Source organism: Dissoconium aciculare (genome assembly GCF_010015565.1).
Source record: "Dissoconium aciculare CBS 342.82 unplaced genomic scaffold K489scaffold_7, whole genome shotgun sequence".
In the NCBI taxonomy this organism is placed as follows: Eukaryota; Fungi; Ascomycota; class Dothideomycetes; order Mycosphaerellales; family Dissoconiaceae; genus Dissoconium; species Dissoconium aciculare.
The window spans coordinates 491551-503707 of record NW_022984957.1 but is presented as its reverse complement, the minus strand read 5'-3'; the positions used below and the strand labels follow the sequence as shown (position 1 = coordinate 503707).

At 51.9% G+C, this 12157-nt stretch overlaps 6 protein-coding genes across 6 annotated transcripts; 4 read left to right on the top strand and 2 right to left on the bottom strand.

Annotated features, from left to right (window-relative positions):
- Positions 1–2103: 2103 nt before the first annotated feature.
- On the top strand, positions 2104–3060 carry K489DRAFT_320660 (adenine nucleotide alpha hydrolases-like protein; the record flags this gene model as incomplete). The annotated part of the gene is made up of 1 exon (XM_033601475.1): positions 2104–3060. A coding segment is annotated over one exon (957 nt), but the record flags the coding sequence as incomplete, so codon positions are not given.
- A 1806-nt stretch (positions 3061–4866) lies between these two features.
- Positions 4867–6830, top strand: K489DRAFT_410438 (multicopper oxidase; the record flags this gene model as incomplete). The annotated part of the gene is made up of 4 exons (XM_033607710.1): positions 4867–5474; positions 5532–6276; positions 6383–6596; positions 6670–6830. The coding sequence occupies 4 exons, from the start codon at positions 4867–4869 to the stop codon at positions 6828–6830; spliced, it is 1728 nt and encodes a 575-aa protein (XP_033459117.1).
- A 319-nt stretch (positions 6831–7149) lies between these two features.
- K489DRAFT_380814 (uncharacterized protein) lies at positions 7150–8347 on the top strand. Its single transcript, XM_033604962.1, has one exon. The coding sequence runs from the start codon at positions 7253–7255 to the stop codon at positions 7889–7891; it is 639 nt and encodes a 212-aa protein (XP_033459116.1). The 5' UTR covers positions 7150–7252; the 3' UTR covers positions 7892–8347.
- K489DRAFT_320587 (uncharacterized protein) lies at positions 8021–8524 on the bottom strand (the record flags this gene model as incomplete). Its single annotated transcript, XM_033601467.1, has 2 exons — positions 8021–8201; positions 8253–8524. Coding segments are annotated over 2 exons (453 nt in total), but the record flags the coding sequence as incomplete, so codon positions are not given.
- Positions 8525–9793: 1269 nt separating this feature from the next.
- Positions 9794–10723, bottom strand: K489DRAFT_370958 (DnaJ-domain-containing protein; the record flags this gene model as incomplete). The annotated part of the gene is made up of 1 exon (XM_033603202.1): positions 9794–10723. The coding sequence occupies one exon, from the start codon at positions 10721–10723 to the stop codon at positions 9794–9796; it is 930 nt and encodes a 309-aa protein (XP_033459114.1).
- A 237-nt stretch (positions 10724–10960) lies between these two features.
- Positions 10961–12040, top strand: K489DRAFT_339461 (uncharacterized protein). Its single transcript, XM_033602245.1, has 2 exons — positions 10961–11123; positions 11181–12040. The coding sequence occupies exons 1-2, from the start codon at positions 10988–10990 to the stop codon at positions 11879–11881; spliced, it is 837 nt and encodes a 278-aa protein (XP_033459113.1). The 5' UTR covers positions 10961–10987; the 3' UTR covers positions 11882–12040.
- The last annotated feature ends 117 nt before the right edge of the window (positions 12041–12157 follow it).

Below are 12157 nucleotides of genomic sequence, written 5' to 3'. Positions count from 1 at the left end.
TTGCTTCGATAAATAGAGAATCTTCTCGACTATGAGCTGCTCTTCATTATTGTTGAGTTTACGCGAGTTCGCAAGGGTTTGCGCGCGTGGGTGGATGCCGAGGTGTCTTTCGCGGAGGGTTTCAAATGGAACGTCGTATGCATTTGCTGCAGCTCGAAGAGATGGAACTTGGTGGGTAATATATGCTTGAAGGGCTAAAGAAAGTCTTCCCTCAGTTTGAGAGAGCATTGTAGGCAAATATTGTCATATAATAAGAGGAAGAAGCTCGAAGACGCGTTGTGGGCGCGTTTTGACCGGCTCGGTGGTGTGACCGGCTCGGTGGTAGGGTACGTTAATGATAATAACGATACAGTATGGAGTTGTGACCAACCCTAATTGCTGGATTCCCAGGTTCGCCAGTGGTAACCCAAACACTAAGATCAACCCACACCTGGGCACATCTGCACGATACTTTCGACAATGAACAGCCACGGAACTCAAGCAAGGCATTTGCAGCTCTTCGACACATGCAGCACTCCGTGGTTTATAAGACTCGACCGCACTGGTAGATTCCGCGACTTGATGACGAACCTCCGAAGTCAGATCGGCATGGCTGGATGCTGCTCACATGGGAACGGGCGTCCGTACTACGTTTTACAAGTTTGGCTGTGTCTCGATACCGAGGGCACATCCCTCCGGCCCGTAATAAATTACCCAGATATTGATCCAATGGCCACTCTAAATGGAATAATGTACGTGAGGAAGCCAGTGTCGCGAAAGATCGCCGCTTTATCTCGTGACCAGCTTACTGTGTTGTGGGGTTTGGCTCCGCGTAATTTTACATAATGATTATGGATTGGTGATCTGGACAATGTTCGCTTACGTCTAGTGGAACGTGGGTTACCACCTGGGCACCGAGTACAAGGCAGTATAGAGTACTACATTACTGTTCACAGTGTCATTGAGCGGTCGACAAGCGCAGGATAATGATACTAAGAAAAGTACATGACGACGGACACTTTCAACCACGAGCGGGACGTCATAGGCTTTCCCTTCGCTGCTCGTGGCGGAGCAATTCCTTGCCTGCAAGTGTTTTTTTTAGTTTGCACGCGAGAAATGCCCGCCCCGCGCGTCGTCGTCTGCCCAGCCCGGGGTGCTGGCAAATACGCACATAATCCAGTCTTGACTCTCCACTACCAAGACTCGCCAGTCAAGTGGGAGGACATATGAGACCTTGACAGTCCCAGGTTATTCCATTTGATATCCATCACTGGAAAATATCTTCACCATTTGCGCGCTCGTCGTAGAGTTGGGCTCAAGTCCAGTGAGAGTGAGCGCCAGTCGAGGCAGTCGGCACACGTACCACCTGCCTCACATATCGTCATGGCGGAGTCCGCCCCGAAGCCCGTGCTCGTTGTCGAGGAAGCACCGCCGGAGGATAGGCCAGTCACGCCTCCAAGCAACGTTCCTGTCACTTCCAACCGTCATGCCACTCTTTCTCCTCAAAACTCGCCCTCGCAAGTAAAGGACCGCCGACGCTGGAGTTCTAACAGTTACATGGCTTCGCAGTCCTCCCAAACTCGTTCGCGACGGGTTAACTCCTTGACTTCTTCTTCCAACGGGCGTGGCAATGTCAACCTGCCGGGAGACCTGGGTGCGAAAGATCCGCGCCGCCCGAGGTCGCCGGCGCCATCAGCCTTGCCAGGAGATCTTGGAGCCAGCGATCCTCGTCGACCCAGGAGCGTGACACGTAGTCCCGCGACGACCGATCGCCTTCGTCAGCTGAGTAGCGAAGGCGGCGTACGGATTCACGAGGACCCAGAGCCTGAACTGGAACCGGAAGCAGAGCAGCGCGGAAGTGAAGACGATGCCGACGATGCCGACGATGCCGATGATGATGGAAACGGCAGTCGGCGTGGTCGTGGAAGGAAACGACCAGAACCCGGCAAGACAACCTCGGGCAAATCCATCAATCTCAGAGCCGACAGCGAGGAATCAGAACCAGAATCACACTCGACAGAAACAAAATCCAAACCCGATCCTACCAAAGGCGAGAGTAAACTATCATTCCAACAAGAACGAGCCAACAGGGCTGCTGCGGCCCACTATGCTCGAAGGAGAATCGTACATCCCTCTACCGCATTCGACGCTGCACCCTCTGCTTATTCCACCCCTCTACATTCTGACGACGAGACGCACAATGAGCTACTTGCTGCCCAGAAACTCTCCTTGACCATGTCCCAAGTGCACAGCACACCCTCCGCTCACCGGGTTATTCGCCAGATTATCCGCGGCGACTTTGAGTACTTCCAGAAGCAAGCCGAGGCAGGGCACCAACGCCAACGCATGTACCTCGTAGCTACTGACATATCTCCCGAGGCTGAATACGCACTTGAATGGACCATCGGTACTGTTCTACGTGACGGTGACACTCTTTTCGCCGTGTATGCGGCTGACGAGGAGAGTGTGGGCGCTAGCGACGGTGGCCTGGAGATTGGTCATGGGGCGGATAGTGTTCGCGATATTGCCGACGTGGTCAAATTCCTACAGCTGTCGCCACAAGCACCTGCTTCACCTGGACCATCACCGCTCGCCAAAGGAGCTGCGGAGCAACGAAGTGCGAGCCGCAATGTTCACCCTTCGGCCGAGGCCGAACGACGACGAGCGCTGGAGGAGATTTCGACGCGCTGCATTCGACTTTTGCGGAAGACACGTCTGCAAGTCCGCGTTGTTGTCGAGGTGTTTCACTGTAAATCTCCGCGTCACATGATCACCGAAGTGATAGATTTTCTCACGCCTACACTTGTGATCATCGGAAGCCGAGGACAAAGTGCGATGAAGGGTGTCCTTCTCGGATCTTTCAGCAATTATCTGGTGACCAAGAGCTCTGTACCTGTCATGGTGGCGCGGAAGAAGCTGAGGAAGCACTCCAAGGCCAGCTCAAGCACTGCAGTCCACAAAGACGGTCTGTCCGTGCCATATACAGGATCCGGACGTTCGAATCGATTCAGTAATGTTATTGAGGTTCCGAGGAGTGCGGGCCTGCGTGTGAACAGCTGGGACGAGGTCGGAATCGATTGAGCGGGAGCCCATGCATGGTGTGTGTATGGAGCGCTCGCATCGAGGGGATGTTGTTCTCATCTTGTCTGCTGGTGGGGTCCATGCCATGTGACGGTCGAGGTGGAGCGACCCAGCCGACGCGCACGCGCTGTAGCGAACAAACTTGCGAATGCAGATTCGGAACCAGTGGACGTACCAATATCATTACCAATCGGACCATCTGCACCCTGGCATTCATGATGACGTGTCATCATAGCCGGGACACATCGGCCCTGCCGACATGAGACGAGGCAAACAGCAACCGAGTTCTGATGCTTGACGAGACGACGAATTTATTTTTAATGATTATGACAGACTGAATACGAACGATATTGGGTTTCACACATTTCTTCACCGTACAACAAGTCTTGTCCGAGACACTGGTCCTGTGACAGCCATGTGAGGATACCTTTGTCGCCGCAAGTCGGTCACTTGCATGAACAGGGCTGCAAGTCTTCGCCACGTTTCACTGTATTAGTTACAAACCCACAGATCCTCGTCACTCGCGTTAGTAATTTTGTTGCGGGTGATCGCAGTGCGTCCGCAGTCACAGCGGTGCTTTGAATCGACACTGCTGCATCTACCGGTGAGCATCAATACCCTGCCACCCGACACGCGACGTCATTCTTGGATCTCATATCCTCGTTCAAAGCTTGGCGAAAGAAGAGCAGCTAACTTGGGGAGGTATCACAGGAGACCTCATCACTCAAGGCCGATGTCAAGTTATCGCCATGACGACGGGAAGAGGTGAGCACACCACTTATTCAAGATTGGTATTGTCTGTACTAGGAAAACGGTGCAGGGACATGCTGGAATAGATTCCACTCTGCTTGACGAGGATACAGGTAACAAGAAAAGGTACCGAGCCACGTTGAATGACTTCCACGACATGTCACGAGAATGTTGGTCGTCTGATGCGGGAGCCGAGACCTCGTGAACCGCGACCCCACTGCCCAAAAGAGTTTCGTGGGAAGATTCATGTTCACGCTCAGAGCACGACTCTCCAGATCACGAGACGCTTACATATCGTCAACACTTGGACAAGCACCTTCGTGGACGGTTATTTGGCTTTACAGTAGAAAGTCATTCTCATGGAGGTGAGGAATATGCTTGCCCAGGTGTGCTTGTACTTGCCCAAGTGCACTTCGATTCGAGATGCGGTCGACTAATGTGGGAAACCATTACGGGCCGAACGCTTTGTGTGACGCTTGCGTGCAGCTGGTTCTACGATCCGACACTGCGGATCCCCGTTTATCATTTGCTCGCGGGTAACGTCCCTGCCGCGTCCTCAGGTACATCTTTGCTAATGATCGGAACACTACAGGCGCAAATTCAGACCTTCGATACTGGTACAAGACAACACCGCTCTTGGCACATTGCTCCAGAACTCACCACCACTCCCCTGTCCTCTGCACACGAGTCTACGAAGTGCGTACCTCGAACACAGAAGCGCACGTGTACAACATCTTGTATTTCCCTGTCACCAACGTGGCGCGAATGTATACGAAAGGTACCCAAGATTCGAGCTGACGACTGCTTCGGAAGTTTACCGTGATCGAACGCTTTGGATCAAGAAAGTCAACATCTTGCCTCCATGATGCAGGGTTTTCCATAGGGGTCTGGGACAGTGGCAACAACGACGAGGCACAGCATCGAATCTTTTTCCATGCCATTCCCACGCCCTTGTGGAAATTGCGTCTGAATTCGTCCTGATTGTTGCCGAGCTCTGTATACTGCAATCCCAGAGCGTAGTGGCTTTCTCATTCATCATCGTCGTCCACGATGATCATGTTCACAATCCTGGCCGTTCTGGCCTGTTTGGTACAAGCTGCGACTCTGGCCACGCAGATTGAGGCTCCCACTCCAATCGAAGAGCGAGACAGTGCCTGTACCCACGGCCCTCTTACTCGTGCCTGCTGGAGCGACGGGTTCAGTATCGCAACCGACTTCGACCTCAAGTTTCCGGTCACTGGCAACATCGTGCAATACAATCTCGTAATCACGAATGGCACCTGTAACCCCGACGGGAATGGTAATCGACAATGCTTCCTTGTGAATGGACAGTATCCAGGACCACAAATCACAGCCAATTGGGGAGATCGACTGCAAGTCACCGTTCAGAACAATCTTGCCGCCAACGGCACTAGCATTCATTGGCACGGTGTCCGTCAACTTGACAGCGTTGGATCCGATGGCGTGAGTGGCATCACAGAGTGTCCCATCGCTCCGGGGATCAGCACGAAGTATGACTTCTTGGTCACCCAATTCGGAACATCGTGGTACCACAGTCATTTCAGTTCACAGTATGGAGACGGGATCATTGGTCCTTTAGTATTCAATGGTCCCGCTTCGGCAAACTACGATATCGATCTCGGGCCGTACGCCATCAATGATTGGTGAGGCCAGAATGCACGCACACACATCTGAAGAGCTTGTAACTGATTGCAAGACAGGTTTTACAAGACCACGCCTCAGCTGGAGAAAATCATCCTCGACAACCTGCAGAGAAACGTCGGTCCACCTCCTGGTGATACCATCCTCATAAATGGTACCAACAAAAATGCCAAAGGCGGTGGCAACTACAACCAGGTGAGACTGACCAAAGGCAAAAAATATCGCCTGCGGTTGATCAACATGTCCTTGGACAACTACATCCGAGTCTCACTGGACAAGCATGTCTTCCAAGTCATCACAGCCGACTTCGTGCCCGTCAAACCGTTCTACACAGACTGGATCTTGATCAGTATCGGGCAACGATACGATGTTGTCATCTTTGCAAATCAAACTGCAGGTAATTACTGGTTTCGTGCCGAGCCAGCAACGGACTGTCGTAGCACCAACAACTTCCCCGGCCGAGCCATTTTCTCCTATGACAATGTCACTGTCGCGACGCCGACAACTTCCGCCGCCAATTTCGTCGCTGATTGCATTGAGCCTCTTCCATCGCCGTTCTGGAAGCAGCCGGTCCCCAACGGAAACTTCTCAAGCATTGCGAGCTCGCTGAATGTCGGTCTCACAAGAGCACAGGCCGTACCCGGAGGCGATACGGTGGTACTCTGGGCACTCAATGCCTCCTCCATGAATGTGGCCTGGGAGAAACCCACGCTCTCATACATCATGGATGGGAACCCGAGCTACCCCCCACGTCTGAATATCATCCCAATTCTATCAAAAGGAAATTGGAACTACTGGCTGATCGTAAGTTCCATAATTTTTCAAAATCCTAGTAAAGCTCCGTTAGAGAACACTCAAGAACCCATCATAAGCCCTGGTTATCAGAATCGCTGACAAGTCTTTTCAATAGCAACAAGCCTCTCAAGTCCCACCAATCCCTCATCCCGTCCACCTCCACGGACACGACTTCTTCGTCCTTGGACAAGGTTCCTCCAGGTTCGATTCGAACACCGCGAACCTCAATTGGCTCACGCCGCCACGTCGGGACACCGCAAGCGTCTACTCCAATGGGTGGCTCGCGCTGGCTTTCACTTCGAATAATCCCGGAACATGGTTGATGCACTGTACGTCGCCCCCTTCCCCTCCCTTCCTTGACCGCAACTGACGATCCGTTCCTTTCTTCTCTCGACTTCATAGGCCACATTGCATGGCACATTTCCGAAGGTCTCGGCGTGCAATTCCTCGAGTCACCGTCCTCGATCATCCTGCCGAATCGCACAATGTATCAGAATCAGTGTGATGCCTGGGCCAAATACCAGGCGGGAATGCCTTATCCCAAGATGGATTCGGGGTTGTGATTGCTTCTGGTAGAGAACCTTGATGGGAGAGAGGTCGCTGTTGCGAGGATCGCTGTGAGCTCTATAGAAGCAGTACATCGATGGGGTTGAAAGGCGTGTGAGTTGCGCAGATAGTAGTAATGTGGGCAGGCGTGTGGCTACTGATGCGAAGGACACCTCTCTTGTGGCGTTTGCCCGGGTTTGCGCGCATGATGTCGTGACATAAAGAATCCTTGTGCGAGCCAGTGCATTCCGAACTCTCGTTGTATTATGGATCAGCGGGCTCCCAGAAGATCTGTACATAAAAACCAGCATCATGAGACGGAGAGTGACGGCAAAGAACCAGAAGGTGTTTAATCGAGACATTCGAGGACACGCGCGAAACAATCAAATCATAACCTCTTCTACCATACTGCACGAAGACTCAGAGACTCCCCGAGGCTATGACCACTACAGCACATCGCTTCAATCACATCTCACCCTCCATCTCTCACTTAACAATTCGTCGGCGCCTGAGTCACCACCGCCGTAATCCTCTGTGTCGAAGTCCTCGTGACCACAGCCAACGGCACCCACAACGTCAGAGTGTTCGTCTTCGTCGGCTGCGTGATCGTGATCGTCTTGAGCGCATTGGCGTTGTACGTCGCGGTGGAGGTCACGCTCACGGTCGTGAGGACCAGCGAAGTCACCGAAACCGTCGTCAGTGGCGCGGTGGTGACCACGGTCGAGGTCGTGATGCCGGCGGCACTGTCTTGGACGGTTATTGTTGGGTAGTCGGGACCTCGCTTTTGAAGTGCCCCTGCACGTGGCAGGAGGACATCGCGGCTGTCCGCTGGTACTTGTTTGTGCTCGATCGAACCAGAGCGGGCGGTTGGTCGTGCGAGGGGTTCTGTTTGGGTTGCTGGAGACCCGGTCTCGCGTGGAAGGAGGATGCCAACGGTTGCGTGGAGTCCTGGGATTGTGATGGCGATGCGAAGATTGACGAGGTCGGCGACGCGAGCGGTCGCTGTGGTGGTGGGACACGCGCGTGTTCTTGTGGTGGTGGCGACAACCGTGGCGGTAAGTCTGGTCTGCGTCAATGAGATCAGCGCCCGAGTCGTCAGTGCCAAAGCCGGCCACGGCGTGACTGTTCTGGTCGCAGCATATGCGCCAGAGACTGTGCTTGTCACAGTTCGAGCTGTGGTAGTGATGCTCTCTGTGGCAACAACAGTCGTACTCGTGGCTGGCGCGCTGGTAGATGTGATAATCACGGTCAAAGGGATCTTTGAAGTGACTTGCGGTGCGACATCAAGCTGAAACGAACGAATGTAATTGATCGGAGCACACTGCCCATTATTTGAGAGGACAATGATGGAGTATTCACCACTTGTCAATTGGTCTTTGGCAATGGGGCTTCTATCGGTCAGCGGCACTTAATTGGTCATTCGCCTCGAGAACACTGACCAGATGATCTGTTGTTGCGTCCCGTCCGGCGTCAGTGGCGTACTGTTGCACAAATACTGATCGCCCTGTGGGTCGACGAGGATATTGTCGGCAAGATCGGACTGGCAACCACTGAAATCTTGCAATGCGGTGAAATTGGCGGTTGAAGCGCTGTTTTGGTAGTAGTTGCCGCCGTCGACGAAGTCCAGCCCGTACGACTTGCACACGCCGGAGCAATCTTGAGCAGAGACCACATAGGCCAGGAGCGCGACCAGGAGGCTAAAGACCAGCATTTTGGCAAGGGAGATTGATTAGCTAGAGAGACGAGAGCGAAGAACTCTGTAGAATGCGGTCTCAACGAGTCCAATCTTAAATTCGAGCTCGCTGTTGCTGCAAAGCAGTCATGTTATTGTTCATTAAACCACCCGGGACCTTGTAGATTAAAGGATGTCTCCTTCTTTGATGGGAATTAGTCGTCACACAGTACTGGATATAATTCGGAAGCGTCACCATTGCGGAAGGGTGTGATGCCTTTCGAATTTGGCGAGGATGTGTGACACAGCAGGGATCTGTGCACAAGGCTGATTGTTCCATTTACCCCGATTCAGACGTGGACGCGAATCGATGTCACCGCGAGCTATCATCGGAGCCTTGAGGACTCTGTTTCCGTGGAGCCCATAGGATTGCTGAAGGGCGTTTCACAAGTGCGCCCGTGTCAGTTGAGTTCGCCTGGGCGACGCCAAATATAGACTACGATGTGTTTCGAATAAGGTCATTCGGGGCGCGGATTCACCAGTCTTTGTTAGGGAAATGCAATCATCAATTCATGGGAAATGTGAGCCTCCGTGCGATACCTCGATGTATCCTGTGTTCTAGGAAATGCCGACAATGTGCCTTTGAGCCATCATTTCAGGGGTGTCGAGCCAAAAGCTATTGTCACTGGCGAAGTACGTACAGAGTAAGAGCAAATACTTCAAGACCCGTAGGTGATGTATCCTTCTCGTCCCGAGTACATCTGTAGATTGTCAAGGGCCGCATGTTACCAAAGGCACACGTAAATACACGCTTGCAAGAACTCTGCCAAGATCAGCAAATATCCTGGTGGCGGTTGCGGGCCACATGATGTTTCCAGAACCGAAAGCGACACTCAAGTTGCACCCACTGCGGATTAGTCTTGGCTTCATGCGTGTGACGCGCAACGTAAACAAGAACCTCTTTCTGATGCCACGTTACACATGACAGCAGATATGGTCAAATTCGACCGAAGAATTGTGTCCTTTCCATTGCATCGGGTGATGTTGTACCGATGAGTGATGCTACTGTTTCCAGGCTCTTGGTCTCATATCTGAAGTAGTAAGAAGCCTGAGGAGGGATATTGCTTCAGACCGAATGTTGCCGGGCATTTAGGCGAACCAGGTATGGTGGTTTTCACAATCTGCGGGTTGTTTTCAACGAAAGTCTCGTTCCGCAACTGTGGGTCCACCCCGGAATGGACAAGTGCCATCTGAAGCTGATGCATGCGATGATCGTAGAGTATTGCAGATGAACATGTTCGGCACAGGTCACTTCTTGACCCGCTTGGAAGTTCTGGACGCACCTGCACTGGCGTCGCCATTGCTGCTCTTTTTGGCGTTCCTGGCGAACGCCTCTTCTGATGGCTCATCCATCGGATCTTGCTTGGCGTTTTTCTTGCCCTTGGGTGCGTACTTGGCTTCAATGTTTGCGAAAAAGTTGCCCTGTCGGTCTTTCTGCCTCTGCTGGATCAGAGCCGCCAGATCAGCCATCCCGCCTGCCTCCTTAGTTTTCTTGGTCTGCTTCTTCTTGTTTGCTTTCTCCTTGATCTCTTCCTCTAGCTCCACTGCCTCCACTGCCTCCTCTTCCTTTTGCTTCTGAGCTCGCTGGATACGCTTACGGCGAGAGTTCTCGCTTTCTTCTGTGTATTTGGTGAACGCTTCGACCTCGTCGTCTTTGATGGCTTGGTCGATGATGGCGCGAAATCGATCTTCGTCTTCCGTCATGTCACTGAGGATGACTTCCTGGTAGATCTTGACCATGTTACCCTTGTGTTTGGTGTAGAATCGCAGAAGATCGCGCCGCTCTTCATCTCCTCCTTTGTACTTGCCCGAGAAATTTTCGATTGCCTCACGACTCACGACATCCGCGAATTGTTCTCGAAAGAATGACGTCCAATCGAAGTCGTCGTCGTCGAGATCCAGCGATTCTTCTGTTCGCCCTGTCGTATCATATCGTTTGCGTCTGCGTTCATCAGAAAGAATTGCAAAGGCGAAAGCGATCTCCTGGAACTTTGTATGTGCTGTTTCCTTGTCCTCGGGCGCGGCCTTGTCAGGATGATGCTTCAAGGCTGCGCGGCGGTAGGCTTTCTTGATCTCGTCCTGGGTTGCTGTCTCCTCGATCGACAATATGAAGTACGGATTGATGTCAGTCGGTGCCTCACCGGCCTCAATCTCCTCGTCACGCTGTCGCTTAGGCATCGTGTAGAAACTATCGTGAGTCGATATCTGTTGTGAGAGCTATTGGGCGCCCAGGATAGAATATGGACGCTCGACTGGGGTGGTTGAAGTATTCAAATTGTCCACTCTGTTGCGGTCAGACGCGCTACTTAAAGCGTGTTGCCTGGAAGACGCGTTTGACACGTGCGGAATCTTGGCATGACGCGGGAATCACATGTGAAAACCGATCTTCGCTCACAAGCAGTCCCAGATGTGTCGCGAAAGACAACGAGCACCAAACATGATATGAATGCCAGCGGATCCAATGCCGGCAACAAGATATATCCAAGACAATATTTTGAATTGTCCAAAACTTGGAACACTTGGAACAAGCTCACCATTGCTGATGTCTACTCACTCCGCACTGAGCCTGGATTTGGTGGCAAGTCCACCGATTTCATTACCTTCTCCCTTCGAAATTACTGATCGTTCCATCCAGGTCAGCATGTTTGGTTCTGGCTTAACCATCCAATCCAATATGTGCGTCTCATTGGGATGATTGTGCAGATCAGCGTGGTAGCGAATGGCAAATTTGTCCTTCTTGCACTGGACGATGGGAGTGGCGAGAACATCGAAGTGAAAATCGAAAGACGCCAAATCAAGCCCGTACATGGCAGCAACGACCATCATGTCAATAACTTAGGCGGTGTATCACAAATAGGCGCCACCACTTCAGTAACCTATTCCTCGGTGACATTGGTGGATAACCTCATCATCCAATCTGGCAATTCTTCAGAGACCATTACGATAGGCGACAAGCTTGCGAGCATTGGAACTATCATTCAAGCCGGAGGAACCGTCATCACATTCATGGATTCCCGACAATTGATGCTCGAGATGGTTTGCTTGGTAAAGGATACGAACGAAGAAGCTTCATATTGGTCAAAGTTGGCCGCATGGAAACGTACTGTTCTGGCAAAACCTTGGATATTGACCGATAGGCAGCGCGAAGACCATGATGCAAAGCTTCAGCAGGATTCACTGAAAGCTGAAGACAAGTCCCGCAAACGGAGGGAGCATGAACGAAAGGCGGAGAAGCAACGAAAAAGATTGGAATCTGAAATGAACCGGGGCGCTCTGCCAGGTAGCGATCACCTACGCAGGCCGTGGGAGGACTACTTTATTCATCAAAGATCTTGACAACACCAAGCAATTTACAGTACAGCTTTCCAGATACATCTCTGTCATTGTCTGTAAGTCTGATTGACCGAGAGATGCTTACATGGAACGAAGTAATATGCAATATCATACTGTTATAACCATATGTCGAGCCACACGCCGGTCGAATGAAATTTTGGTCGACATCTTTTCGTGATTCTCGTTGAACATGTTTTGCTATTAACATGCAGTTCTTTCTATCGGGCTGTAACTCTCTTTTGAACGCAACCCTTCAGCTTCGAGGAGCGCGCATGTGAT

What these genes read in the sequence shown, in the direction of transcription:
- K489DRAFT_380814 (XM_033604962.1), top strand. Translation starts at nt 7,253, where the DNA reads ATGACCACTACAGCACATCGCTTCAATCACATCTCACCCTCCATCTCT.
- K489DRAFT_339461 (XM_033602245.1), top strand. Translation starts at nt 10,988, where the DNA reads ATGAATGCCAGCGGATCCAATGCCGGCAACAAGATATATCCAAGACAA. An exon ending in CACTGAGCCTGGATTTGGTG is followed by an intron (nt 11,124 to 11,180) that starts GCAAGTCCACCG and finishes CGTTCCATCCAG; the next exon opens with GTCAGCATGTTTGGTTCTGG.